We start from the raw sequence: 27237 nt of genomic DNA on the forward strand, positions 1-27237 counted from the left end.
CCCAAGTATATCGCCCAGTGCTCGTCCCATCACGTCGACCCCACCCGTCCAAAGTCTATGCCATCCTCTAATTATTATCCGGACATTTCTACAATCGTATCCTCTTCTCTCTCGCCAGTTCGGTCAACTTCCCCGGCCGATAATCCCATTGACGACCCCAGCATGCCTTCTCCAACTTCGCCACAGGACAATACTGGCAATGCCAACTTCGAAATTGTCAGTCAACGAGTCAGTTCCATCGATTCAGTTCCATCTCCGGTGGAAATCTATGATACGTCGACCGCCTCGGCTTACCAGCCTCAGGCCCAGGAATACACCTCCGCATCCAGCGCACGAGCTAGCGGATACCTTATTAATAGCCCAACAGGGCTAAGAAATCCTGACGCGAGTGGCCACTATCTTTCCGACTCCCCATCTCCAGTTGACGTGCAGCAAGGACCTTCTTTGTCTCAACCGTCAAGTGCCCCTCCTTCGCAGGATCGCTTCCCCCATATTCTCGAACCGCTTTATACCGGGGTTGATCGGACAATCACAGACTCAAACCCTAATTCGGGACGTTCACGCATAGGACAGATGGATAAGTACTCCGGGGGTCTCCTGGATCAAAGGCGCATGTCTGAACCCGTACTCAGTGGTGCCCACACCTACCACACCTCCATGAACTCGTCCCACCACCAATCGGCCATGCCCTTCGCGTACAACGTCTCCGACGTTGGCAATACCCGCCCTTCCTCCTCCATGTACTACCCCTCCTCCTCCCTCCAGCGAGGCTCGAGCACGGGGTCCCTCCGAGATCTTCGCCAACAGCATTATGACCGGCCGTCCTCCCACCAAGACTGGAAACCCGACCCCGAGCTTCATCGTGATAGCTCTACCAGCTACTTCGGCTCAGCGTCTGAGGACGCTGTGTCGCCTTTGCAAACCAGCTTCGGCGGAGGCATAGTCAACTCGGGCTCCGGCCTGCCTTATTCTCCTATCAGCGAGAATTTCTATGGCCCGTCTCCTCCAGGGACAGGGACATCTTCGTCGTCAGCCCCTCTCACCACCGATCCTGCTTTCCCTCATTCCTTCCCCAAACTCTCAATGCCTCAACGCAGCGTCAGTGGACCTATGCCATCTGAAGTCGATCGCAAGAATTATTCGTTCATTGCGCTTCCCGGGAACGCGGTTAAGAAGCGCCCTCGACGCCGCTACGACGAAATCGAACGCCTCTACCAATGTTCATGGCCCGACTGCACCAAGGCATACGGCACCCTCAATCACCTCAACGCGCATGTTACGATGCAAAAGCATGGCCCCAAGCGCAGTCCAAGTGGTAGGCATCCTACACCCCTTTCCTTACTCTGACAGAACCTTACACATCCCCTACAGAGTTCAAAGAGCTTCGGAAGAAGTGGCGAGCCGCAAAGAAAGAGGCAGAGAGCCAGATGGCGATGAGTCTCCGTCGCAGTAGTTTCAGCAGTCATCACGAAGACTTTGACTACGGATCTCGCTTCGCCTTCTCTCATTCTTCCCAACGGAGTCACTCATTTCACCAATCTGGAGTCGAATTTCCCTCCTCCCTCGGCGCAACCCAGTCTATGGGACACTCCATGCATCCCATCTCCTATTCGTCACATCACAGGGATGACCAGGCTGGAATGGACCATGATCCCGTGCGTTACGGAGATATTGTTCCCCCGTCATGGCAAGGGAGCATTCTGCCATCGAGGGGCCTGCCCGACCCATTCATTTCGTCGCTCCCATCTCATCATCTCCACCGCTCCCAGCTTCCGCACCTCACCATCACCGATGGTTCTCGTCATCATTCCGTCCCTATGCCACCTTCACCTCCTCGGACAGTTAACCAGCTACCTCCCAACAGTACACTCCTTACCCCGCTAGCGTCGTATCAAAACCAATCATTTCCTCTCTCACAGGACAGCATCGGATACTCTGGCGATAGCTATGATTGTTACGAAGACAACTCTCGCCCTGGTACAGGGAACGCGAGCATTGGTGCTCCTAGCAGCGACGAGCTTCAGGACGATCAATGTTTCTAAGATAGTTCCTCAACTCTGGCCTTTCGACTTGCGGTACCTATGTTCCAGCCTCTAACGTTCCACCCGTTTCGATCTTCGATCTTCGGCCTTCTTATCGACTTCCTCGTTTCCATTTCATTTATATTGCCATTGTTGTTCACATGCTTTCGAGTTCTCAGTCTTGCTGTTTTACAATCTACTGCTTGTTGCACGTCTTTCACACCTACCCACTGGTATGTACATCCGTCTACTGTAGTTTTTTTTTGACTTTATTTAGTAGAACACATTCCCACCCACATTCACCTGTTGCATCCCCAACATACTGGCTACCCTCCTATGTACTGTGCCGTTGAATAGCGTACCCTGCCCTTCTGTTTTTTGAATTGGTAACCTCAGCCCCTCTTTTGATCATGGTCTAGGTTTTCGGCTGCTGTACGCAGTCCAAATCAACGTTAATTAGTGTGATAACATCCGCTGCTTCTTCGACAGAAGTTCTGACAAGTCCATTTAGAAGATTGATAGTAATGACCCAACTCGATCGCTGAACCGTGGCTGAGACCTCGCTTGGTGCCGGTGAGTACTGGTGACCAGTCGACCAATGCTGAAATGCCGCTGAATACCAGGTGAAATCCAGGTTGGAGTAATCTTTTTCACCGAGTCGACCAGTGAGTGGTTGTATTTAATCCAGATCCGCTTTCTCTAGGACTGCACCAGGTCTTGACGTAACTGGGGCTTCGCGTGCGAAAGGGAGATTTTCGCGACCAAGTGAAAAATCGAAGTCAGTGCCGCAACGGGACGAAGATTCGGAAGAAGGCAGAGAGTTGGCAGAGGGTGACATCCAGCGCGTGCTTCTTCAGCCTGACACTTGATGGGTTCTTCAATTCTCTCTTCACATTCTGTGTACTTCCGTGACACATACCGTTTGTCACCTTAAAATTTCTCAGGAATATAGACATCCGTTGAAGTGGCTATTTTTGTCGTAGAGAACTCCGTCAACTCACTATGTATGTGTTGGCACGTCTTGAACCCTGACTGAACGTAAAGGCCCCTGAAGGAAGGAATCTCTCTGTATATGTGCGAACGTGCACTGGAGGACCTCGCGAAGGACAGTCATTCGGCAACCAGTAACGCGCCATCCCTTCAGGCAGCCCCTCTGCAATCATCACTGACACTGATCGCGTCCTTTCATTTCGGCTCGAAGGTACTTGCACCGTCTCGCAATCCAAAAATCGAGCTTATCAGAACATCAGCAAGGTCGAGGCAATTTTCAGAAACCAGGGAGCATGTTTAACGCGTTTTCAGCACCGCTCTGGTCTTTTGCCATGTCGTAAGATGAGTAAAGGCTTTCCAAACACCGGGGATCTTTCTGACAATTGAAAAGAGATTTGACAGTGCAAGTGCGGTCATCTCACATACAAAAGGTGCTGCCACTGGCAATATGATGAGACTAAACACCGTGGCATAGCTAATTGTGGATTTCTGAAATCACCATTTTCCCTTGTTCGCATCCTCAGCTTCTCCGTGCGACGGTGTTTCGAACCTTCTCCGCAAACCTTGTTCAGATTCCCATATCCCTTCGACCTTTCAATACAGTAGCTGTCCAGATCGAAGGTGGATCGAGCTTCCTGCAATCTGCCACCTTGCTGAAGGTAACACCCTTCTTTCGGGCCTTGGCAGCAATTAAACTGCTGTAGGAATTAGTTTTGCAAGCATTTTCTGCGTCGCGGTGTTCCTACAAATCACGTCTCCAAAATCAACGTTTAATCGAGTTCCCACCTGCAGAGCCTGGGCCCACATGTCGAGTTTTGGCGTTGTGCGTCAACCGAATAAGAAAACTGTCAACTCCTTGTGCTTCGGAGCCTGGGCGCCTCTTTTGGGCTTTTCGGGGCCGGCCTCCTAAATATGCACTCTAAAGTTACGGCATTCTGACAAGTCAGGTGTTCCACAATTCCAATCATTGGATGCTGAAGTGATGATCTCCATCCAATCCATTCCCAACGGATGCGAGATTTCGTCTCGCGCGTCTTCGCGGTAAGTGTGTTGGCAACCGACTTGGTGGACCCATTATGTGGGCGCTCGTGTAAACGCTGGATTTGGTAAAATCCGACACGTCATGAGCTCAGAAGAGGCGCCAAGTGACTCCATATCGACTGATGGGTGAAAACACCTTCCAAGAGGGAAGGCTCAAAGGACTAATCAACAAGGTGAGGAGGCCAAGAGCGAGGGCAAGGTGGAAGGCAGTCTCGCGTAGTGAGACTAGGCAATAGCTATAGAATACACTTGTAAAAACTGAAAGATATGTCCTCGGTAAACCTAAAGGACGGCTTAATGGGCTGGCTAGCTTTGACACTGTGTGCAGGTCACTTGCTGCGCATTCTTACTGTGATATCACGTCCCGACGTTCTCTTTGGAGGTAGATAGAGAGGTTCAGATAACGGATCAGCCGAAGCTCCTTTCACATCATCGGCGGAAGCCACATCATTCCCCACTTCAACTGTTCTCCTAATTAGAGAGGGTGGAGCCTGGGTCTGCCCGGGAGAAGTGGATAAATATCTAATTGACTGCCTGATTATTTACAGTCGACGCGAACTGCCGAATTTTCTCTAACGAATAACCAAGTTCTTCCTCCAAACAAACACAGTCGCTAAAAATGACACCGGTCGTTTAAACCTCTACTAACAGTGAAAAAAATAACATCATCGCGCTGATGTCAGATGCATGTGTCTGGAATATAGAATTTAGGGCACCTGAAATCTCCATAGATGTACAGTATACCGAGCTGGCGGTGAAGCAATTATCGAAAACTTTGTGTCCAGCATCCTAAACCATGTTAGAGAATGTTGACACGATAGAATTTGCCTCCTCGCAGCTACTTCGGTAACAGAGACAGATTTGGGATCATCACACTGAGTATACATCTATCGTAGGAACCAGGAAGCATGTATCAGAATTCCCTCTGTTTGTGAACTCTCTAACTCTGGTGTCAAATTCGGCTGAACTTACCAGACTTCCGATTCCGAGATATTACCGCTTATGGTATGCGCTTGAGCCCGTAATTGTTAAGCTTAGGCTTCCATATTCTAGAGTTATGTTCACAATGAAGACGAAGAAGAGGTGCTGCCTCGAAATAAGCGCCCGGTGATCCGTTCGGCATGGCCGTTCCGAGTCGGGTCACGCACCGAAGACATGTGACGTAGATAGATAACGCAATCTATGTATGTAATCTAATCTTTCCGAGCGCGCAGAATCTTGTTGATCGGATATTTTTCCCCACAGTCCGTTTCGCTTCCGCCACGGTCGTCGTCGATCGCGTCGAGGCCACGTCTTCCCTCCCGGACTCTCCCCTTTACTTTCCATCTCCTTTCACGACAGCACTCAAGCCATAAGCTAAAGAGAAGGCTACGGTTTGGAACTTGGGTTAGGGAGAAGATGTATACATTGCAAGGTTTTTTCGCTGTCAGCTAAACCCACCCCCAGCTATACAGATCAGTACAACCATTACAACGGCTCACCACAAGCCCTGAAATGCCCCCTGACACTGGAATTGCGTACGACCACGTCTCTTCCGCCCTGAAGTTGCGCCCAGCACGTTGTGGCTCCCCTTACCGATCCGATTTTGTGTCTGTCGGCGCTGGCCTATGGTTTGGCTCTGGGGCAATATCCGTTTGGATAAACAGCAATACGGATGGACAGAGGGAACAGCTCGAGACTCCCGAGACACTGCGGTGAAGGCACCTGCAACTCGGGAGGGGCCCTTTTTCCGTTTGCCTTGTCCAGAGCGGTTACTGGATACCAAGTGTCCTTGACCATCCGGGTGCCTTCGGTTCTGGCAGGGGAGGCTCGCTTTCTTTTTTTCTGTGGTCCTATCGGACAGAGGTCGATTGCGCCGGACTAGTTCGGGGCTCGATTTGCTTCTGTTGTTTCTGGTGTACGTTCAAGTGCATGGTCCCATTTCTCCACGAATGTTTCGGCGGTGCTTCTCAAGGCCATCACCTGTCTGGTTCAGAGGCCGTACCGGTACCCATGCAGACCCGGCCTCTCTTTGCGATGGTGTGAGGTGCTGGGTATGGACACCAACCAAAGCACATATGTTCCTGTCCCTGCGATGCAAGGTACATCTTTCTGATTTTCCCATCGGTACTAGGTCGCCAGCCATCGACAACGTGTCGCGAACTATTGGGCAAATGGTGCGGGACAGAGGTTGATCTAGCCGGGGCTTGAGTGCTGGGTGGGTACATAAATCAAAGCAGGTATGTTCCTGTCCCTGCCGTCCAACGTAACAATTTTCCAAGCTATCCCCTCGGTTTACTAGGCCATAGATCCTCCCACTACCGGGCGGGATTTCTTGTGTTGTCGAGGATGTCGAGCTCTACTGTCATTCAAGTGTGCCGGTTCCTTGGTCTACGCGCCCAGTGACTATCTCCCTTTCAACTCTCCACCATCTGTATGCTGTAGCCTCGTACTGCAATGCAAATATGAAATGTTGGAATTTGAGCCCAAAGTCGTGAGGGCCATATTGAAGCAGCGCCTGCGAATTCGAAAAGAGTTGGGATGATAATGTAAGTGTAGCCATCCTCTGCCCAGTAAATTAATCCTTAATTCAAATTTCTCGCCTTTTGCAGGTCGCTAAGCCTCTCAAGATCTCAAGCCCTTGAAAATGAAATGACCTATTTTCCTCTGGCACGGGCCCCAAACGAGTGGCGAAGATGACAACATCGTTCCCACGCTGTTACGCAGTCAATGTCGATCGCTGCGCGTTCAAGTTGTTGCTCTACACTCAGCACCCGCTTCTCTAGGTTTTAAAATCGGCAATAGGAGTGACTTATCTTGTAAAGATTCCACTAACAATCTGTGCACGAAGGTATCGAAGGTGTGTCTTGAGCGAGTGGCCTCTCAGATCTCAGAGCTCATTAGGTGTGTCCATGGAGACTCTGCGCAGTACTCATGCTAATCCGGTACTCAGACTCTTGAAAATGATTCAACTCTCGGATCTGCCGGTTGAGATTTTGCAAGACAACCTCTTCCCATTCCTATCAGCAAAATCGTTGACCCGATTGACTTGTACCAGCAAAGTGCGTTTTGCACATGTTCACTCAACGTAAACTCACCACTCGGTGCCACTCAGTACTTCGCGCGTCTGTGCTGCGACGATGCTGTTTGGAAGCGGAAACTCCTTGCAGACTTTAACTTTTCGGGGGAGGGAACCGCCCGAACTAGTGGCTGGAAGACCATCTACCGTGGATTATACAACCCCAAAGGTAAAGCCGCAGCTCCTTTTTGAAAGTTAGGTCCATGAACTGATGTCTCTCCGATAGTCTTTGTCTGGGGGTAAGGAGGACACCCTTGCTCAACTTACGCCTGCTCAACTTGACTTACAGTGAAGCCGCCAACGGCCGCCTTGGCACCGCAGAGTTACCGAGGGCCAGCACAAACGGAGTTCCCTTCCCATTCGAGCTCAAGATACCTAATGTCCGCATCGTGAGCATTGTCGCGGGCGGGATGTGCGTGGAGTCGATCTGATAGTCTCAGAGGCGCATCGTGTTTACGCTCATTTTCAACAGGTCGTTCCATGCTCTTGACTCTAATGGGAATGTTTTTGTGTGGGGTACGCTTCCTACCGATTTTCATATCCAAACAAGACTGATAGCGTTTAGGGACACTAAATGCGACCAGTGGTGGCTATCTTCCGAGCGACGGGTTTTCAGAAGCAGGGAAACGAGCCGGCACCCCCCTCAAACTTCGTCTGCCTAGCGGTGCCCGTAGCGTAAGGTACATATGCTTGATCCTTCATCTATTTTTGGGCTGGACTCATCGTCTTGGAAGTTGTGGAAGGTTGCACTCGTGCATCCTGGACAACCGAAACAGAATCTGGACATTCGTCAACTGGGGCCGACCTTTCCGCTTTATCTCACATGCTCTCGACAACCCGCTTTCTCCGCCTGTCCAAGTCGAATGTGGATGGTCATTTTCTGCCTTGCTCAACACAGCCGGGGAAGTCTTCGTTTGGTGGCCCTTCTCGGGATCTTTACAAGCGATTGTCACCCAGAAGAATGGCGAACTTGACGCTCAAGGCGAAGGCGCGAAAGCAAAAGCGACTACTGACGGGGTGATAGCATGCATTCCATGGAGTGTGAGCTATGAGCCGAAACGCCTCCCTGGGCTTCCACCGCTGCCTGATCTTCCCTTGACGGGCGTTGATATCCCAAACACCCTACAACTGATACAGATTGCTGGTATGGACGGACATCTCATTGGGCTTACGAACGCAGGTCATGTTCTTAAATTCGGCACCCTTGAAGATGAGAACTCTGTCACCACGGGGAGATGGGAATATGTGTGTGCTTTCACGCACGCAATTTCCGAACATCACTAAAATCACATCATTTCAGCTTCCCAAGTTCAGCGACCTCAATTTCATTCGTCAGAACAAATGTTTCTCCGGCGATGAACGTAAGATAGACCCGCCCCAAACTCTTCAGATTACACACGTAAGTTGCCTCCCAATCGACAGTCATTCCCATGTTCACAACTTCGCGCAGATTACGGCGAACTTCCAGCACTTCGTGGCCTATTCGACTGGCTCAAGCTCCATCGTTCTCATAGGCAACACGCAGACGACCCCAGATTCAGATCCTGAAATCAAGCCAGAGTTACAGAATAGATCGGTGATCTCCGTCGTTGTTGGGGATTATCACAATGCCGCCCTGACTTCGACCGGAAAGCTATTTACATGGGGTCAGTTCTCCGCTGGTGCTTTGGGCCTAGGCGATCCAGCAAAACTTCAGCCAGGCCAACCTGGCGGATATGGTCTGGACACTCGTAGAAGGGTGCCCCCTCCTGTTACTACTCCAACAGAAGTAAGGTTCGATCATGGCCTTAAGAAACCCAAGGACAGGTTCTGCTTCGCCGTCACAGCAGCAGGTTGGCACACAGGGGCCCTCGCCATCGATTTGGAGGTCCGTCTATCTGTTCTCTTTGAGTGGTCATGTTTTTGATGGTGCAGTTACAGCCTGATGGAGAAGAGGACGTGAACGCAACGGAGAACGACCCTGACCCTGAAGAAAGCCCGTCTCATAGGGTCCGCGCACTCGATCCCAACCGTGATCGGGAAACGGAGGAAACCGTGCAGTACCCTCCGCTAGGTATCTTCAGAGTCGGGCACGCTGGGCGAGGGAGGGGAAGAGGTCTTTTCGGAAGGGGCTTTGGGAGAGTTCTTCAATACCCCGAGCCCCGTGGAGGTGGTCCTTCACAGACCTGAGCAATCTGTGTGGCAAGAAGTCTTAAACGGCTGAATTAGTGAATTGGATGTACTTGTAGTGGGTATAGCGAATACAGATTATCCTATGGTTTGGAAATCCACAAGATGTACGTTGTTGGCACCGAGATCACGAAGAGCCAAAGAAAAAGACCAAAAACACAAGCTAATGGGCCTGACCGGGAATTGAACCCGGGACCTCCTCGAAACGAGCAGAAACACCCTAACAAGGAATCATACTACTAGACCATCAGGCCGACAACTAAATTTCGCTTCATGGAGTTCACCTGGCGTGGAAGTGGAGTCGGGAGGCTACTTCAGGCGAAGAATCGTTCTGAGAGGAAGGGGGATCCGACTTTTCTGTTGAGCGCGGGTCGCTGGCGTGTCTCTTCTCCCAGCATTCTCGTCCACGATTCGCGATTTGAAGGTACTTGAAACTCGGTTCATCTCGACGTCGCCTCTGGTGCCCGTTTCCGACCGGATAATCCTACTCAAAGACCGCCGGGAAAAGGTTCTACTGAAGAAGTGGGAAGACGGCGAACGAGAGAGAGGTTGATTATTGGAAGTCTTCGATGAATCAGGATCATCTAAGGAATGGTCTTTTGGATAAGGGAACACGTCCAAGGGCGAAGGTTTATCCGGTTCCATCTTTACCTGATGTTGCTGAGGTCCCAGGGGATTTGGCGTGGTTTCACCGCATTTGGATGACACAGGTGTGCTAGGAACGGATCCATCGACAGGTCTGAGTCGCTGAGTCGAGTTCAGTGAGGATGGGACCACATTTGCCTCTTTGTCTGATGCAGGTGCTGATAACCCCGTAGACGATGAGCTCCAAGTACTCGAAGACGACGTCGAAGGCGTCACTTCGTGGTTGATCTTCTTGGACGTAGGGAGAGGAGCAAAGCGAACCATCTTTAACGCTCCGTGACTGCGTCGCCTGTCGGACTTTCTGGTGACCTTGGCCAATGCTGAAGGGGGCAGAGACTGGGAATGGAAACGCCGGTGGTTGGTATTCCACATCTGTGGTCTTCGCAGAGCCGGCTCCTTCGCCACTACGGTGCTCCCTCTCGCCAACGAGCCAGCCCGACCACCGAGAGACCAAACCAACTCCTCCGACGACTCGGAGCAGGAACCTCCTCGACTTATGGAAATTGTGCTTTTGGATCTCGAATGACCCAGTCGGGCACGCGATTGGTACATTCTATGGGAGGGCGGGGAGATTATGGTTCTGGGATAGACCAACGAGAGTCGTGAACCGAAGTCTGACTCCAAAGAGGGTATAGATTCCGAATCGCTCCCCGCCCAGTTCAAGTCAGCCTCCATCCATTTCCGGCCCCGCCTGCGAGTGCTTGGCGGAAGAGACCTCGGGGCGGCGGAAACTTGCGCGAAGGATGCCCCTCTGCTACTAGTATGCCTGGAGTACGCCTTCCATTCTGGCCTGTGTGTTGCGAGAGTCGCGCACTGGGAACGCAGGGAATTGATCATTTCGTGTGTCGCAATCGAGCGCCTTCTCTCGTGGGCGCGGCAGTCAATTGGCTTGGGGCGCGAATAGAAGGAAGGCGTGTGGCCTCGATAATTCCGATAGCCATAAGGCGAGTCCAAGGGTGCTGAGGAGCGGAGTGATAGGTCGCGCAGCGAGGAAACGGACAATTTCCCCCGCCGCTGAGGTTGAACTACTCCGGGAGTCGGCCTTGTCCCAAAAAACGGATTGTCGACGGGGTCCTTGCCATGCGTCGACGGTGTTTGGCTGTGCACCGTGTACCGGTGGTTAGTGGTGGAGACACGTTTTGAATACTTTTCAGCTTGGAACTGTTGCTTTGGGTACACAGTAGAACCTGTCCCCGAGGCGGAGGTCGAGGAATAATCAGAGTACATCCTCTGGTACGACCGGCTCCGGGCCGCAGCAACAGCACTGGCGTAATCACCTGGAGGGTATAGGGATCCCTCAGGAATCCATGCGCTGGTACGATGGTAGCCCTTAGACGATCCACTATGGTTTGAGCCTGAGCTAGCATCAGAGAGGGAGTCCTTGAGAAACTATTAGTCCAACACGTCGCTGCAGGGCAGATGCAACTCACGATCCATTTCTCGACGGAAAGTGTTTCTTTCTCCAATGACTTTAGCCTCGGGGCAGTCGGAGCAGCTATCATGGTTGGAGGCTGACCGGTGCCCTGCGCGATTGGTCCACTGGCGGAAGTGAGATAAAGGTTGTCGCTTAAACCCACGATATCGATGTTAGGGGGAGCATGATGGCTAAAAGCAGGAACTGGTGAGATATCTGATAGAGTCGAGTTAGAAGTAAAGCATAGAGAAGCAAATGTCGGTAAACGGATAAGAGAACAAGAGACATCGAAGGAGCCAAGGTCGACAGAGCCCGTGCGGCTTCTGGAGTGGCCGTTGTTGATAGCATGTGGGAGAGTCATCAAATACTAGTGGAAGGAGTGTGGAAGGAGTGTGAGGCTCGGGCATGAAGAGACGAAAGAGGAATGGGGTGAAGGTGGTGCCACCAGAGCTATAAAGGTCGTCCCTTCTGCCCAGTCCTAGGCCATGGTGGCTGTCTATGACCCGTGGCGAAGAAGCCGTCATCCACGCTTCTCAGGGTAACATTCGACCAATATGGTAACATGATTACTCGATTGGAGCCGTACGGCTTCGCACAATGCGCAAAACAGCGGCCAAAGCTTCATCGACGCGAACTTGAAGAACCCCTTGACCATCCGGACAGGCCTAGGGGATTTTACCTCTTCTCGATCGAGGTATGATAAACAGGTTACTCGCTTGCAGCAGCTGGATGCCGTACACGGCCATGCACAGCCTCCAGTCTCCTGTCTCAGCGGCTAACTGGCCCTGGGATCTTTATGATTAGACTAACGCTATCATAACAACCGGCAACCGAGGTTATAGTACAGGTGTGTCAGTGGTTGTTCCTCAACGTTGAACCGACGTGCTTCCTGCTCCACAGCATCGCTGTATTTATCTGCCGACACGTACATAAGGGAGCAGGGCCACGATTGTCGGCTTGTTATTCACATCCACTCCTTCAGTATTCGCTATGAAGCCATTCCTTTCGCTCTTAGCCCTGTTGACTCTAGCGGTGTCCAAGGTTGACTGCGCTCTCCCCTACATCTCAAGTCTTGACATCAAGAACAATGCAGACCGAGGTCTTCGACTTATCAGCCTTTCGGACGACGAGGAACCCTCTTGGAAGACGGAGGCGGAACTCATGGAACTCAAGAGGGTCCATATTCCATTTGTATGTGAGATGACACTCGTACAATTCAGGACTCGCCCACGAGGTTCTTGTCTAGGTTGATGTGACCGACGTATATGACACCTGGAGGAGGCTTCCAAATCGCCAGCCAATGAACCGACTCGTCGATGAGAATGCTATTCAAATAAAGTGTATGGAAGAGATTCAGTCAAAGGCTTGGACCAACTAATTCACACTTTCCCTCAGACCCGGAACCATCTTTCCAAAACGAACTCCAGCCTATCTTGACCAACGTATCCATCCCGGCGATGAGGGATAACCTCGAAACCCTAACGTCTTTCAAGAACCGGTGGTATCTATCAGCTACTGGCCTCGATGCTAGTCATTGGATCTTTAACAAAGCACAAGAGGTAAGCCACTCCGCGTCGCCTTGCATTCACCGCGATCTGAATACGATACAGATCGTGTATGACTTTGACCGAGACGACGTCGTTGTCTCTCTCTATAACCACACGTTCCCCCAACCATCTATCATCGCCAGGATCCCGGGAGAGGAAGATGGTCCTTTGACCATCCTCGGGTGCCACATGGACAGTGTGAACCTGAACGACCCATTGAATGGAACCGCGCCTGGTGCCGATGACGACGGCTCTGGTGTGGTCAACGTTTTGGAGGTACTGCGTTCACTTCTCGCTGCCGGCTTCCAACCAGCTACGCCCGTGGAATTCCATTGGTATGCTGCCGAGGAAGCTGGACTTCGCGGTTCTGCAGCAATCGCGACAGACTACAAGCAGCGAGGCGTTGAAGTGCAAGGATTCATGCAGTTAGACATGACGGGGTACTACAAACCTGGCACAGATGAAGTAATCGCTCTTCTTCCTGACTACGTCGACGAGAATTTGAATGACTTCGTCAAGTCTCTCGTCGAAGAGTACAACCGAATTCCCTGGGTGATGGAGGAGCCTGTAAGCACGCCGTTAAGCTCTTTGGAAATTACCTGGCCACTCACAGGTCTTTCCAGTGCCATTACGGCTGCTCAGACCACTTCAGCTGGGATAAGGTTGGTTACCCAGCCACTTTCCCATTTGAAGCGGTTACTGGAGATTATAACCCTGAAATGCATACAACGGAAGATACCACTTTGCTTGACGGGTTCTCTTGGGAACATTCGCTGGAGTTCGCTAAACTTGGCGTCGCATTTATCTACGAACTTGCTGCTTCTTCTGACTGGCGTCAATAAGGCTGCAATACTAACATGGCCAGGACTAGATCTGGATGTAGTGCTTCGTTCGCCGTACCCTACTACTAAGTTATTGATAATCTTTCTTATCTATCAGCTTTCGATTGCATTAGTCAGGAACTTGGAGCGAGCGGCAGATCGCTGTTCAAAGCAGGAGATGTGTAAACACTGATCAACAGGGTTGTAGCTGGACGGAATTGGAATTCTGGATGACGGTCGGTGTAAGATGTGTGCTTTCGTTCGTCACGGTGACCATAGTCCTATTCATCCATCGACAGACCCGAAATCCTTTGGACCGAAACTCGATCAGATATATCGGTTTGAAGGTGCCGGACAAAAGATGTAGCCAGAATTCGGACCGACGGAGAAACATCGCAGGCTCAGCTATCCAAGAGGTTACACAACTGTTAAAGGGGCTTCGAGCTGATATCTAGACAGTGGGTTGCCCTCAGAACCACTCAGCGATCCTACTGCAATATGGCCGTCTCCAGCCCCCTTTTTCTCGGTCTCGACTTGTCAACCCAGCAGCTCAAGGCAGTGATCATAAAAAGCGACACAACGATTGTGAATGAAACCGCTGTTCATTTCGACAACGATCTTCCTCACTACCAGACGACTAGCGGAACGTACCATGGACCTGGCGAAGGAGAGGTTACCTCGCCTGTAGCAATGTGGTTGGAGGCTATCGACCTGCTCTTCGAGCGGTTGAAGAAAGCAGGAGTTGCCCTATCTGACGTGGTCGCTATTTCTGGTGCCGGACAAGTATGTGTAACGCCCTTTATTCAAAGCCCCGCTGTTTTCTCATATCGAGGAAACAGCAACATGGTTCTGTTTTTTGGTCGGCCAAGGCAGCAGAATTGCTGTCGACCCTCGATAGCAACAAAACCCTACGGGAGCAACTCTTCCCCGAAGCATTCTCCCTCGAACGATCCCCGATCTGGCAAGATCATTCAACGGAGGAGGATTGCAAACTCTTGGAAGAGGCGATTGGTGGACCACAGGCTCTCGCAGATCTCAGTGGTAGCAGAGCCTACGAAAGGTTTACTGGGACCCAGATCTCCAAGGTACGCGTATACTTCGGACATCTCAATATAACTGGGTAACCTACTTAAATCTTTGTAGGTCAGGAGATTGAAGCCAGACGTTTATGATGCGACCGCCAGAATATCGCTTGTTTCGTCTTTCATCGCGTCTGTCTTCCTTGGACAATACGCACCCATTGAGGTGTCTGACGCCAGTGGAATGAATCTGATGGACATTCTGTCCTGTAAATGGGACGATCGTTTGTTGGCTATTTGCGGAGGACCTCAATTGAGGGAGAAATTAGGTCCTGAACCAGTCATCGGAGGAACTAACCTTGGAACTGTCAGCAACTGGTGGGTCAAACGATGGGGTCTGAATCCAGGTTAGTGCGAGAATTGGATCAAGAAGCGATTTGGGTTATTGACAGATGTTGCAGAATGCATTGTTGCTCCCATTACTGGCGACAACCCGGCCACGATCATGTCACTTTCGGCTCCCGGAGATGCTGTCCTATCTCTCGGAACTTCCACCACCTTCCTTTTGTCGATCCCACCTGCTGATACACCACCGAAGAGATTCACCACTTCTCACCTTCTCGCTCACCCTACCACTACCAATGGCCAGATCGCGATGCTCTGCTACAAGAACGGGGCACTCGCAAGAGAGAATATTCGGAACAAGTACGCCAAGGGCGATTGGGCAGAATTCAACAAGCTAGTCGAATCGACTGCGCCAGGCTGTTCCGGTCATATGGCGCTTTACTTCCCCCTACCCGAAATCATTCCTCCTGGTGTGCAAGGCGAACATTGCTTCTCCATCTCTGAATCGAAGGCAGTCAAGACTGTTGAGAATATCCCTGACCAAGCTCATTGTCGCGCCATCTTGGAGTCCCAGTTCCTCTCGATCAGATCCAGGATTGCAGCTATGCTCCCTCCCGATGCACCTCACCTGCGACGTTTGGTCATTTCGGGTGGTTCTTCCGCCAACCCCGTCATCCGCCAAATCGCAGCTGTCAGTCTCAATTTAAATTTACGATTCTTATTCGCTCCCTTGACTGACTTTTCTTTGTTCTGATTTCTCTTCTCTCTCGTTTAGGACATATTCGGAATGGACGTCTATGTTTCCTCCACGAAGGAGGCCGCGGCGATGGGAGGTGCTTTGCTTGCAAAATATTCGTGGTGGAGAGCCCAAAAGAATTCTGGGACGTTTGAAGACATGACCGGTGGAGAACCTGCAGGTACCACGCGGGTGGCCACGGTCCGCGGAGAAGTAAGCAAGATCTATGACGGTCTTGTGGACGTCTACACCCGCTGCGAAGAGGAGGTTGTCCGGCGTGGAATCGCCGCATAGACAGGCTGGTGGATGAGAAGGAAAGCGAAATTTCATAGATGCTCCTCTTTGAATATCATTAAAAATAAACCTATCCCAGTATATCCGGCAATCCTTTCTCGCGTCGTGTGTGGTGCTTCTGCAGACCGCACTCCTTTTTCTTGCTCCATCGGTTGGCAGCTCAGATGGTAGATGGTTCTGTCTTCTGCGGGGGACTCTTGCCACTGTCCCCTCATTTTCATAACGATCTCCATTAGCCTGTGTGGTAGTCTCTGGAAGACCCGGGGTATCTCACCTAGATCATTAGCCCGACCTTCTTTTCGTCGCAGCAGCGATAAACAGACCGATCCTCGCCAGGTAACCTATGGCTGCTACGAGACAACTAGCCCACAATAACTTTCCCCACACGCAAGCGCTGAAGAATGTCGGTAGCCTGGCGCGAGGCTCAGATGGATCTTCCAAATGTCCGGTGCACTCTGATCTGTCTCCGATGTCGGCAAGCCAGCCCGAATACCCGGCTAGCGCTGCCCATGCCAGGAGTCCTAAACACGCTTCGATGATTGTCCATCGCCGCCATGGTGCAGTGTTGCGATGGCTTAAACAACCGCCGATGTTGATGAGAGAGGTGATGATGCCACACGGAGAGATGAGAAGGAAGGGGAACAGGTAGACGACGCAGAGGGTGTTGCAGAATGGCGAGTCTTGAGAGACGTAGATTGTCGAAGCCAGAACAGTCGCTTGACAAGCGATGATGGGAACGAGACAGATATGACAGGCTTTGGACAGGAAGGAGTAACTGCTGGCCATCTCGGGGTGCGTGACAGCGCGAAATGAGATACTGCTGAGATCTGAGAGCGGATTATATAGCTGTGCGTATACATACTGTACGCAGGTGACGGAGAAACTGCCATCAGTGCTGCGGATGCATACCACTAACGAGGATAGTTTCCCGCAAACGGTTTCCCATCGCCGTAAAGCGTCCGTCCAAAAGCGGGATTTGGGTTCGATTGCTGAGCATGGGGCGAATCTGCAAGTTCAACGACCAAGTAGGGAAGGCTGCCTACTTTATTCGGCCGCGCTTAACTCAGATAGTGCATCACGATCAGGTGGGCGAAGAAATCGAATTGATTTGATTATTTTTATCGTCCCAATAGATAGACTGATAACTTGGACCTTACTCGGACTTTCGAGCTCCAGTCAACAGCGCATGAGTGCCCCCTTGGCCTGATTAGGAGACGCCATTTTTGCCCCCAGCGCTCGTGTGTTGGGTGCACTTGGTGGACTACATGGAGCGAATGAACATTTTCCGCGGCCTTGATTTTATTCTCCTTAGCGAGGAGCCACGAGAACTGGCACGAGAATTTAATATGGACCGTTTCCAAGATAGGACGAGAGCTGCAAGTACTACTTGCAGTACGTGTACGCGTAACATATGCACCGTACCTTGAGAATACATGCCTCAGTCTCCAAGAAACGGTGTTTTATTACAAGCCTGGCCTACCTACCCTGGTCATACATCAGGTTGAGTGCGTAGACCCCAGCCGTGAACCTCTCCCTTCTTTTTTCCTCTCGCCGAGTCAAATACCACAGCCCTAATCCCCACAGGTAGTTTAGCGCTACGGCACAAGTAAGCGCCCATGTGAGGTCTTGCGCTACGCAGTAGACAAAGTGACCCCTTGACCCCCGCTCCGGTTGATGATAATACAGGTAATGTGCGGTGCATTTCTGCCCAATCTCCCTCTCCTCTCTTCCGCCTTCCCTGAAGTTTTCGACCCCTGTTGCGATTGCGACGGCTGTCCATCCAAGGAGTCCTGCCACAGACTCCGCGAGGATCCATTTTGAAGATGTGCGGAACTGGAACATGCAATGTCGGAGGAGGTTGATAAAACAGACCAGAACGCCGCCGGCCGCGATGGTGAGGAAGGGTATGTAGCGCGCGAATGCGATGGTTGGGAGGGGACAGTCGAGGTCAGGATAGAGGTCTGGTCTTCGATAACATGTCCATCGGTTTCTTCTGAGGACGTCTGAGGCTTTGACCGAGATGCCAATGATGGCTACCGAGAGGAAGCCGGTGACGAGTACATGGAGCATGCGAAGGCCTGGGAGGGGTCCTTTGGGCTTGACTGGTGCCGCAGAGAGGGCCATTGTAGGGGGCCGACCACGGGGACAGTGCATGATTGAAAGTTACGCTATTTATTCGAACTGAGCATACCTTTTGATTTTTAATACGGGTTCAATATAGCAGTCCGAGCCTGGATGTATTCGGTTAGAATTAACCGTTGGTTTCGGGCTGTGGGTTCTGCAGCAAGATGTAATGCCCATCTGATCAGATTCGGATTTACTGGTGGATACTTGGAGATACGGTGAAATGACGGACTCAACCTTGAACGGAAAGGCGCCAAAAGCCATCAACCTTGGAGTCGTCTCAAAACCGGATTGCTCGATCGTTTTTCTAATCAGGGAAAGTACAATACTATATTCATCATTAATCCGTCGTGAACAGGGGCAAACATCGTTCTAGATCAGATAACGTCCATACAAGATATACGGTACATATACAGAGTCCAAGTCCAACCACAAGGTAGTCCACAATTGTCCGGGGCGAAACACGTCAGTTCTCCAAGATGTCTAATGGATAAGCTCCAGCAGATTCATTGGCCTGCCTCTTTTCCTCTCGTCGCGTTAGGTACCACAGCCCAACGCCCCATAGGTAGTTAATCGCGAGGACGAGATTAATCGCCCAACACAGATCCTGCGCAACGCAGAACACGAAGTAATCCTTCGACCCCAACTCTGGTCTGTCTGGAGCCAGAAAGTGGGCGGTGCACTTCTTTCCGATTTCCCTCCCCTCCCTTCCCCTGGAAAAGTTTTCAATTCCTGTCAAAAAAGTGACGGCTGTCCAGCCAAGTAGTCCAGGTATGACCTCCACGAGCAGCCAATTTGCCCGGGTGCGGAACTTGAAGGTGGCGATTCGCACCAAGTTGAAGAATGTTACAACGAGGCCCATGGCTCCAAGGATGATGGATGGTAGGAAGGCGTCGATAGGCTCTGTGGATGGGCCATTGGCCCTGCGAACGATGACTGCCTTGAGGCCGACACCGACAAGGATTGAGCACAGGGCTCCGGTGGTGAGGATATGGAGTGCTCTTGGGATGGGAAGGAGGCCTATCGGCTTAGCAGTGGTGCTACTAGTCGTGCGGACCATTGGAAGGAAAGTTAGGAACTGTGGTAAGTAAGACTCGAAAGCCACTGCCTCTTTATGTATACTCGTCGTGCTCAGGTGCCGGACCAGTTGTTTCTGATTCTGTCTTCTCGCTGATTTTTGAGGCGGCCATAGAGTAGGCCCCAGTGCGGATTTTCCATCAACACAGAGAGAAGTGGACAGCCGCGATGAGTGCAGAGCAGAAAGGTGTGCAGAAGGCTATGCTGAACGTTTCCTTAAGAGCTCACTCAGCGATCCTTACTGTACATGGGAATCCTCTGCTGATGCCAGGTGCAATGAAACGTTTGATGGTGAGTGACGGGACTGATGTCAACACTTGTGCTTGGCACGTTAGTTGGTATCGTTTATCACTTCAACTTACAACTTGCCCATCCCGCTCTTCACCCTGAATGACCAAGGCCAGTATTCAGACAGTCCTAGCTCGAACTCGACACCGCAAATGGCCAGCGCACACGCTAGCGCACAGCACCCGCGCTCATAGCTCGACTTCAACGAACCAAGCACCACGGAGGCAAAACGGAAACAAATGCCTCGTGTTTCACCAACCGCTCCGTCATTCAACTGCTCCCCGTTTTTCGACCGCTGAAAGCTCACTTCACCAGCAACGACGCGAAATTCATCATATTTTCCCTCAACCCCAGCCGCTCAAGTTTCCGGATGGATACAACAGCCTTTTGCCCGTTGTTCTAACCGCAAACAACCTTGTCTTGCCCCCTGCTGCTGAATTTCACCATGGGTATGGAAACGACCCGGACGGGATTTACAAGAGTGGGATTGAGCTGGGGTATCATGCGAACGGACGTCCGCTCAGAGTTGCTTCGAGGACGCCATTAGGAGGGATAACAGCCGAGGAACGCGTCGTCCCCTTTTTTATATCACACCATCCTGCCGCACCTGTCACCCTCGATAACGACCACAATGACCTGAACCACGACCGAGACCTCTCCAGTGCCAATTCCGGCGGTGAACCAGCAGCAGCCCTTAGTTCAGCCGAACTGCTATTGCATCGTCCTCCGCTTAGACCGGTTGGTTGGCTCATCCCAGAAGTGGCCGCCGCCATCTCTCGGGACCATCTCAGACACTTTCAGAGGGACTCGGCAAGTCCTTGGGATGTGAGATACTTTGAGCCGGGTGAAATTGAGGGTGTTGATCAAGTCGGTCTGTCGGAGAGTGGGAGGAGGCAGATGGTGAAGAGTGTTGCGTTTGCGGATTGGGTAAATGAAGGAGGGAGACATGCGAGGACGTTGCACATCGAGAGGCTTTTGTTGGATTGGAAGAGGAAGAAGGTCTTTGGTGAGGTGTTAAGAGGTGGGTTGAAACATATTTCCACTTGAATATTGACTGACCCTCAGATAGGATGGAGTGAGGAACCCTACCCAGTTTTCAATCACCCGGCACAAGGGATAGAGCCTCTTGCGTTTGCCATCGACAAGGCTGCCCTTTCAATCTTCGGGCTGCCTAACTACGGTGCCCTCCTTACTGGTATGCCTCTGATGTCTATAACCCTTCTCAACGCTCGCTAAGTGCTCTCCAGCTTACGTTCACGACCCTTCTACCAATGAAACCAAGCTATGGATCCCCCAACGATCCAAAACGAAGAAGAAGTAACCGTCTTTTAGCTTATTTATCGGAATCAAACCTGACGTTTCTACAGCTCTCCCGGACGACTGGACGTTACAGCCGGAGGTGGAATGCGCCTTGGCGATACCCCACTCTCGACAATTCTACGAGAAGCAACTGAGGAGGCTCTTCTCGACATAGACTATCTCAACGATTTCCTCAAACCGGTCGGAACAATTCCGTTCCTCCACCGCTCTAGTAACCTCCCATCCTGTCCCAAGCTCGTCGAATCCACCACATCGTCCATCTCCAAACCACACACATACTCCCTCTCCGAGCACCCGAGTAACCCCACCTCTCCACTCCAACAGCAGTATATACTACCGGGCCATTATTATCTTTATGAACTCTCGCTACCGGTCGATATGTCCGTCCGTCCTCAAACCAACCTACTCGATGGGGAGGTCGATTCCTTCCACCTTCTCCCAGTTGAACAAGTGCTGGAGAATCTGGTCAAGGGCAAGTTCAAGAAGAGTTCCTCGCTTGCTATCATCGATTTCTTGATTCGCGGTGGATGGGTTACCGAAGAGAACGATGTTTTCTACGCCGAGGTTAATAGGGCATTGAGGGGAGGGTTGGGAGGCGCCGGAAGTGTTTCGGTCCCTTGGAGAACAGCCCATTGATTCTGTATACTGGACTTTCAGAGCGCGCGTTACAGCTACTAATCTCATTATTATACTTTGTGACAACAATAGACGACGGTCGTTCTGCCGCGTTGTCACTGGAGTCTTGCTGCGAGCTTGTACCGCCCAAGAGAGAGCTTGGCAGGGCGGAAGGGCCGAGTAAGCCGGTTCCCACGGACGTGGATTCCGTGCTCGGAGCTTGAAAGTCAAGTGTGGGGAAGGTCCGGCGTGGCACGGCAGACAGTTTAAAACCGTTCTCTCCACGCAACCTGCAGGCTACGACGCCGAGCAGCGTTATTCGCAGAGCAACCTACTACTTATCAACCTTCAAACTGGCTTCAACAAGCTAATCACCGCGCACACCTTCAAAGCTTCAACCTTTTTACGTTCGTAAAGGGCCAAGCACTTTAGTTCCTCACCCGATAAGCGAGCTCCGATAAGCCCTGGCACGCAGCAAGATCCATTGCTGCATGTTTTAAGAAGAGACTGGCGTGGTTTCCTTTTTCGCAACTCAAGGCTTTCGTCCCTGATAGCCCTTTTTCTTTCCTCTCGTCGTCAGCGAGGAAGAAGAACTACCGATACTCCTTCCTTGGTTCCCAACCATCACCCAGTGCCGCCAGAGGTTCAACAGCAAATTCGAGACAGCCGCAGGTTCAACGAAGGTCAGCATACAATAACTCAACACCTCGAACACCCAGTACATCGTTTGGATCTAGAGAAGGCGAACAGGACGAGGCCTACGAGATGGTTGCCACGTACGGGGTTGCTCCTCCGGACAATTCTGGGGATCCGAGTTTCAGGGAAGGGCATGACGAGTCGAGGGCTTTGTTAGGTGGCGACGGTAGTGCCTCGGGCTCGAGAGCAGTGAAGGAGAAGAAGGATGGGCACGCGACCTTGACGAGTTGCATAGGCAATTTGGCGAACACGATCATTGGAAGTGGTAAGTGGTCCTCGTTTTGACTTTTAGTCTTTTGGAAAGGAAAGGTGACCAACACAGTACCCTTGGGGTGATTGCATGATTGTCGTAGGCATGCTCACGTTTCCTCTGGTGAGCTTGGCCGGTTTCCTTTGAATACGAAAGGGTTCTGACGAGTGACGTTTAGGCAATGGCATCCGCTGGTATCATCCCAGGAATGATCACCTGCGCAATCTCTGGCCTCGTAGCTGCGTTCGGACTGTACCTGCTGTCCCTATGCGCAACACATACGAAGCACCGTCATTCATCCTTCCATGCGGTATCCCAGTTGACCTTCCCAAAGGCTGCTGTCTTCTTTGACGCCGCCATTGCCATTAAGTGCTTTGGTGTCTCGATCAGGTCTGTTTCTCCGCAATGTCATTTTCCCCGGTGATTGACGTCAAGTATTGCCTCAGTTATCTTATTATCATCAAGGGCCTCATGCCCAATGTCGTCGCTTCGCTGTTCCATGATTTGACCGGTCCAGACACCAATCCGCCTGACTGGGCCCTCGACGGCAGGAATTGGATTACCATTTTCATGATATTCCTCATTCCTCTGTCCTTCTTGCGTCATCTGGATAGCTTGCGACACACCAGTTACATCGCCCTATTCTCTGTTGGTGCGTGCTTTCTATGATCCATCGTTTACCCACTCATTTATCTTCTTGAATTCTAGCCTACCTTGTGGTCATCGTCGTCAAGTGCTATTTTTTCCCCTTGGAAGGAATGCCTGAGAGAGGAGAAGTACACCTGATCAAGTTTACTCCAAACTTCGTGGCCACGTTCCCGATCCAAGTGTTTGCGTTCACTTGTGCTCAGAATGTAAGCCCCGCTGCTTGTTTGTCTGGATCGGAAATTGATTCGAGGTTGAATTGCAGCTGTTCCCGTTGTACAACGAGGTCAAGGACAATTCGCAGAAGCGCATGAACATTATTATTGGCGGGTCCATCGGTGCTGCTGTCCTAACCTATGAAGTGGTCGCAGTCATCGGGTATTTAACCTTCGGCTCAACGGTTTGTGATTTTCTTGTGTGGCAAATGAGTGGCTTTAACTGAACGGAAACTCAGGTCGGAGCCAACATCATCGCGATGTACCCCTCAACGTCTCTGTTTGTCGCCCTGGGTCAATTGGCCATCGTGGTGATGGTTATGTTCTCCTACCCCCTCCAAGTACATCCTTGCAGGAATTGTCTGGACAAGATTTTGCATCCGGATACCCACCACAAGCCCAAGACAGCGGTCGGAGAGGGAGAAGATGATGTTGAAGATGACGACGACGACCATGCACATGCTACTATGTCACCCCTCAAGCACACAATCCTTAGCAGCCTTATCATCGGCTTTGGTTTCACAATTGCCTATCTTGTAGATGATCTTCAACTCGGTGAGTTTTAGTGTGGTTGTGCGTTTTACAAGCGAACTGAATGTGGTATAGTTCTTTCTTTTGTTGGTTCTACTGGTTCCACGACTATCTCGTTCATTTTGCCTGGTTTGTTTTACTGGAAGGTACGCCACATGATCTTGACCGCCACAGTCAGTAACCGGTGCACTCATGTTATCTCCTTTCCAGCTTACGAGGAATAATCCGTCTTTGAGGACGACTAATTGGCTTTCGATTCTTTTGACAATCTATGGAGTCTGTATATTTGTTTTCTGGTACGTTGCAACCAAGTTGTCTCGCGCGAGAGAGGAGATTTGCTGACGCGGCACTTGTAGTCTGGGATACAACATCTACCAGGTGATTCATCCTCCGATACTGGAGGGAAACCCTGAGTGATTAGACAGTTGCTGTCGGTACCTTGTTATGTAGAGCATATCTATTGGATTAATTGGATAATTTCGAGATTGGTTCAGTGAATGGAACGCAGATGTGAGCGGTGCCAAGGCCAAGGTGGTATATACCCACGGTCTGGATTCATTATTGATCGAGGCTGGGATTACTTTTTGCTCTTACCCTCAAACCTCATGCACATGTCTTGACCACCTCGCCTCTCTGCTTACTCTCTGCCCTCCGAGAGCGACCAGAACGACCCTGAATCCTATTATATTCTACACGACGGCCAGGTAATTCTCTTACTCTTCAAATTTGTCCCAACGATCGCTGTGGACCACAGCTTTTTTCACTGCTCTGCGGTCGCTTCTCCGATTCACTCGTTTATACCAATTGTTGTATGAAATAAAGGATTTGACAAAGTCAATAGCCCATAGCAAAGTGTACCGTAGAAGCACGTTGCTGGCCATAGCGACCGACGGAAGACGTTTGGACCACCGCCCGCCAGACGAACATGAATACATCCACTCCGCCTGCTCCTACGACGACAAACTCTTCCCCAACCGCGACCATGCCAACTCGCAATGAAGATAAGATTGTAAACATCAGCGACTCCACTCAACCTAGCCATTCGCCTTCGGCGTCGTCGCCTCTACCGACCAATATATCGCAGTCGACCTCTAATTCTCAAACACCGCCTCCCGTCACCATACTCTCGCCATCTGCGACGACTGCGAACAGCAACGCAAACAGCGCAGTTCCTGGTCCACCCGCGATGGCACCTAACTCGGCTACGGCATCTGGAACCAGCTCGCCTTCGACACCGGACGTCGACCCCCAAATCATTGAAGCCTTGAAGAGCAAGGACAGAATCTATGTGTTGAAACTGGGTGAACTGATGGAGGGGTTGATCAAGGAGAAGAGGTATGTTTTCCCCTGCATTCACCTGGCCACACCCAGTCGCGCAGATGATGTCGTCGTCGTCGCCGTCGTCGCCGGTGGGGAAAGGGCAGCACCCCCTGGTGTACAAATCGCTAAAATCATCATGTTTGGTAAATCTTTAGGCAACGCGTCGATCTTACGCCAGCAACCACGTATCAGCGGCTCTTGGTTCATCGATGTTCTGCATACTACAAGCTCGCTCCTGAGGCGGACCCGGTGACGAAAGGTATTTTTGTACGTCTTACGCCCGAAAGTCGGATGTGAGTATATGGTCGAGATGTTGTTGTGATGCATATCGTTTATTAACGCGCTTTGTCTTGCTCCTTCAGTCCTGAACGCCGGATTTGCGAATTGGTGCCCCCCGAATCCTCGTCTCAACCGACTTTTAAGATTATGCAACGATCAGCACAGGACCGCCGGAATAAATCGCACTCGCAAGCTGGATCCGTCGCTGGAGAGGATGCTGATCTCTCAGATGTCGAGCCATCTGAGTCTGGGAGCCTGGGAGGCCGCTCCAATACTACGGGTAGCAGCACCAAGAAACACATGACCATCCAAGAGCGAGAAGCGGCCTATAACGAAGCACGTTCTCGAATCTTTATGGACTTCGAAGAGAAGGAAAAGGCGAAAGAAAAAGATATGAGCGCCAGCTCGTCTTCTTCTCTCAGCCTCAACTCAGCCTCTGCTTCGAGCATCAACGGTGATGCCAGTAGCTTGGGTGACGTCGACGAGTCTGTTAATTCACCAACGACCGAGAGCGAGTGGTCCGGGCCCTCCCACCAGTTCTCGAGGGAGCGAAAGGATAATAGGCGAGGCGGATCAGGCAATGCTTCGGCATCATCTTCCACTCGTTCGTTCAGAGGGGGCTACCATGGAAATAGTTCGAACCCTAGCTCCCGCAACTCGAGAGCCTCTTCTCCTTCCTTTACTTACGCCTCCTTATACGAGCCTGCTCCAACACAACAGCTCTATGACCCGAACCAACCGCCAAATCAGGCGAACCCTCCGTATGGAACGCAGTACTACCATCCCTTTGCACCTCCTGGCCAGGGATACGTACCTTATCCTGGTTACTATCCTCCCTACCACCCGTACCAACCTATGCCGCATGACCCTCACCATCACCATCCTTCCGATCCATCTCCCCCGCGAAACATGGAACACTACCCTCCCCAGCCTGCGGGCTACCATTATCCCATGTGGCAGCAGCTAAACCAACCGCAGATGCACCCGCCAGCGCCTGTGCCGCCTCACCAAGCGCCAGGACACCCTGCCACGTCACCGCCCCACTCCCCGCCTCAGTATCCGTACATGGGCCCTGGGTACGGATACCCGATGCCAGGCTATTATCCTCAACCACCTGGCCAGCCAATGACATCTCAACCTCCTCCTCCGGGTCAGGTTGGGGTGCAGGGCCAGATCTATGATCCCAACAGACCCGTGAACGGACCTGCTGGCCCCCAGGGAGGTCCGAATGCGCCTCTTCATCCTCCCCATGGCCATAATACCAGCCACCAAAACGGAAGGGCCCCGATGCCTCATGGTGCTTTGCAACCCAATGGCCGCAATCCGCCTTTGAGGAATAACAGCGGCCCCGCCGGAAATGGCGGCAACAGGGTGAAGACCAATCCATCCATGGGTAGAAATCCTTGGAGCCATGGTCCTGGGGTCGGGTCGGGAGGATATCCCGTCCCATCCAACCCCAATAACGCGGATGTTGTCGGTCCGCGTTTGACCTCTTCACGTCGTCAGGCGAATCTTAGTGGCGGCAGTTCGACTGCGAACAGTCGCACTTCTTCGAATAACAATGACGATGGCCTTTCAACTGCGGCAAGTATTCTATCTCACTTCCTCGCTATGTAGTTGTATTCATGAATTATGTCTAGTCATCTTCAACGACTTCGTCGTCGTCCCGCCGCACATATACCTCTACGGCTTCATCGCAACATCCATTGCCCGCAAGACCTGACTGGGCAGTCGGTCTTAAAGCGCAGCCAACCCTTGCTCGAACACACGACCACAC

The 27237-nt window shown here is 51.5% G+C and overlaps 10 protein-coding genes and 1 non-coding gene across 11 annotated transcripts; 7 read left to right on the plus strand and 4 right to left on the minus strand.

Moving 5' to 3' along the window:
• Positions 1 to 199: 199 nt before the first annotated feature.
• On the plus strand, positions 200 to 1951 carry CC1G_00897 (hypothetical protein; the record flags this gene model as incomplete). Its single annotated transcript, XM_001831298.2, has 4 exons — positions 200 to 228; positions 633 to 1315; positions 1372 to 1655; positions 1946 to 1951. The coding sequence occupies 4 exons, from the start codon at positions 200 to 202 to the stop codon at positions 1949 to 1951; spliced, it is 1002 nt and encodes a 333-aa protein (XP_001831350.2).
• Positions 1952 to 6806: 4855 nt separating this feature from the next.
• Positions 6807 to 9279, plus strand: CC1G_00898 (hypothetical protein; the record flags this gene model as incomplete). The annotated part of the gene is made up of 11 exons (XM_001831299.2): positions 6807 to 6935; positions 6985 to 7093; positions 7147 to 7279; positions 7337 to 7349; positions 7400 to 7522; positions 7583 to 7626; positions 7676 to 7790; positions 7845 to 8355; positions 8411 to 8509; positions 8561 to 8977; positions 9031 to 9279. Exons 2-11 carry the CDS (start codon positions 6995 to 6997, stop codon positions 9277 to 9279), a joined length of 1803 nt encoding a protein of 600 aa, XP_001831351.2. The 5' UTR covers positions 6807 to 6935; positions 6985 to 6994.
• A 168-nt stretch (positions 9280 to 9447) lies between these two features.
• On the minus strand, positions 9448 to 9533 carry CC1G_20152. The gene has a single exon. It is a non-coding gene; the product is annotated as a tRNA-Pro (tRNA).
• Positions 9534 to 9588: 55 nt separating this feature from the next.
• On the minus strand, positions 9589 to 11426 carry CC1G_00899 (hypothetical protein; the record flags this gene model as incomplete). Its single annotated transcript, XM_001831300.2, has 2 exons — positions 9589 to 11304; positions 11355 to 11426. The coding sequence occupies 2 exons, from the start codon at positions 11424 to 11426 to the stop codon at positions 9589 to 9591; spliced, it is 1788 nt and encodes a 595-aa protein (XP_001831352.2).
• An 888-nt stretch (positions 11427 to 12314) lies between these two features.
• On the plus strand, positions 12315 to 13727 carry CC1G_00900 (aminopeptidase; the record flags this gene model as incomplete). Its single annotated transcript, XM_001831301.2, has 5 exons — positions 12315 to 12529; positions 12585 to 12678; positions 12734 to 12897; positions 12949 to 13452; positions 13509 to 13727. The coding sequence occupies exons 1-5, from the start codon at positions 12329 to 12331 to the stop codon at positions 13725 to 13727; spliced, it is 1182 nt and encodes a 393-aa protein (XP_001831353.1). The 5' UTR covers positions 12315 to 12328.
• Positions 13728 to 14204: 477 nt separating this feature from the next.
• Positions 14205 to 16100, plus strand: CC1G_00901 (D-xylulose kinase; the record flags this gene model as incomplete). Its single annotated transcript, XM_001831302.1, has 5 exons — positions 14205 to 14489; positions 14546 to 14791; positions 14850 to 15132; positions 15187 to 15761; positions 15846 to 16100. 5 exons carry the CDS (start codon positions 14205 to 14207, stop codon positions 16098 to 16100), a joined length of 1644 nt encoding a protein of 547 aa, XP_001831354.1.
• A 282-nt stretch (positions 16101 to 16382) lies between these two features.
• CC1G_00902 (hypothetical protein) lies at positions 16383 to 18224 on the minus strand (the record flags this gene model as incomplete). The annotated part of the gene is made up of 2 exons (XM_001831303.2): positions 16383 to 16927; positions 17585 to 18224. 2 exons carry the CDS (start codon positions 18222 to 18224, stop codon positions 16383 to 16385), a joined length of 1185 nt encoding a protein of 394 aa, XP_001831355.2.
• Positions 18225 to 18690: 466 nt separating this feature from the next.
• CC1G_00903 (hypothetical protein) lies at positions 18691 to 19284 on the minus strand (the record flags this gene model as incomplete). Its single annotated transcript, XM_001831304.1, has 1 exon — positions 18691 to 19284. The coding sequence occupies one exon, from the start codon at positions 19282 to 19284 to the stop codon at positions 18691 to 18693; it is 594 nt and encodes a 197-aa protein (XP_001831356.1).
• A 407-nt stretch (positions 19285 to 19691) lies between these two features.
• On the plus strand, positions 19692 to 21545 carry CC1G_00904 (hypothetical protein; the record flags this gene model as incomplete). Its single annotated transcript, XM_001831305.2, has 4 exons — positions 19692 to 20610; positions 20659 to 20784; positions 20837 to 20906; positions 20957 to 21545. The coding sequence occupies 4 exons, from the start codon at positions 19692 to 19694 to the stop codon at positions 21543 to 21545; spliced, it is 1704 nt and encodes a 567-aa protein (XP_001831357.2).
• A 559-nt stretch (positions 21546 to 22104) lies between these two features.
• CC1G_00905 (vacuolar amino acid transporter 5) lies at positions 22105 to 24278 on the plus strand (the record flags this gene model as incomplete). The annotated part of the gene is made up of 10 exons (XM_001831306.2): positions 22105 to 22485; positions 22574 to 22593; positions 22649 to 22860; positions 22917 to 23122; positions 23179 to 23324; positions 23381 to 23515; positions 23570 to 23885; positions 23937 to 24007; positions 24072 to 24157; positions 24218 to 24278. Exons 1-10 carry the CDS (start codon positions 22290 to 22292, stop codon positions 24276 to 24278), a joined length of 1449 nt encoding a protein of 482 aa, XP_001831358.2. The 5' UTR covers positions 22105 to 22289.
• Positions 24279 to 24468: 190 nt separating this feature from the next.
• On the plus strand, positions 24469 to 27183 carry CC1G_00906 (hypothetical protein; the record flags this gene model as incomplete). The annotated part of the gene is made up of 5 exons (XM_001831307.2): positions 24469 to 24565; positions 24703 to 25196; positions 25337 to 25474; positions 25544 to 27048; positions 27101 to 27183. The coding sequence occupies exons 2-5, from the start codon at positions 24787 to 24789 to the stop codon at positions 27181 to 27183; spliced, it is 2136 nt and encodes a 711-aa protein (XP_001831359.2). The 5' UTR covers positions 24469 to 24565; positions 24703 to 24786.
• Positions 27184 to 27237: the final 54 nt, after the last annotated feature.

Source organism: Coprinopsis cinerea (genome assembly GCF_000182895.1).
Source record: "Coprinopsis cinerea okayama7#130 chromosome 7 map unlocalized cont3.7, whole genome shotgun sequence".
Taxonomy (NCBI): Eukaryota; Fungi; Basidiomycota; class Agaricomycetes; order Agaricales; family Psathyrellaceae; genus Coprinopsis; species Coprinopsis cinerea.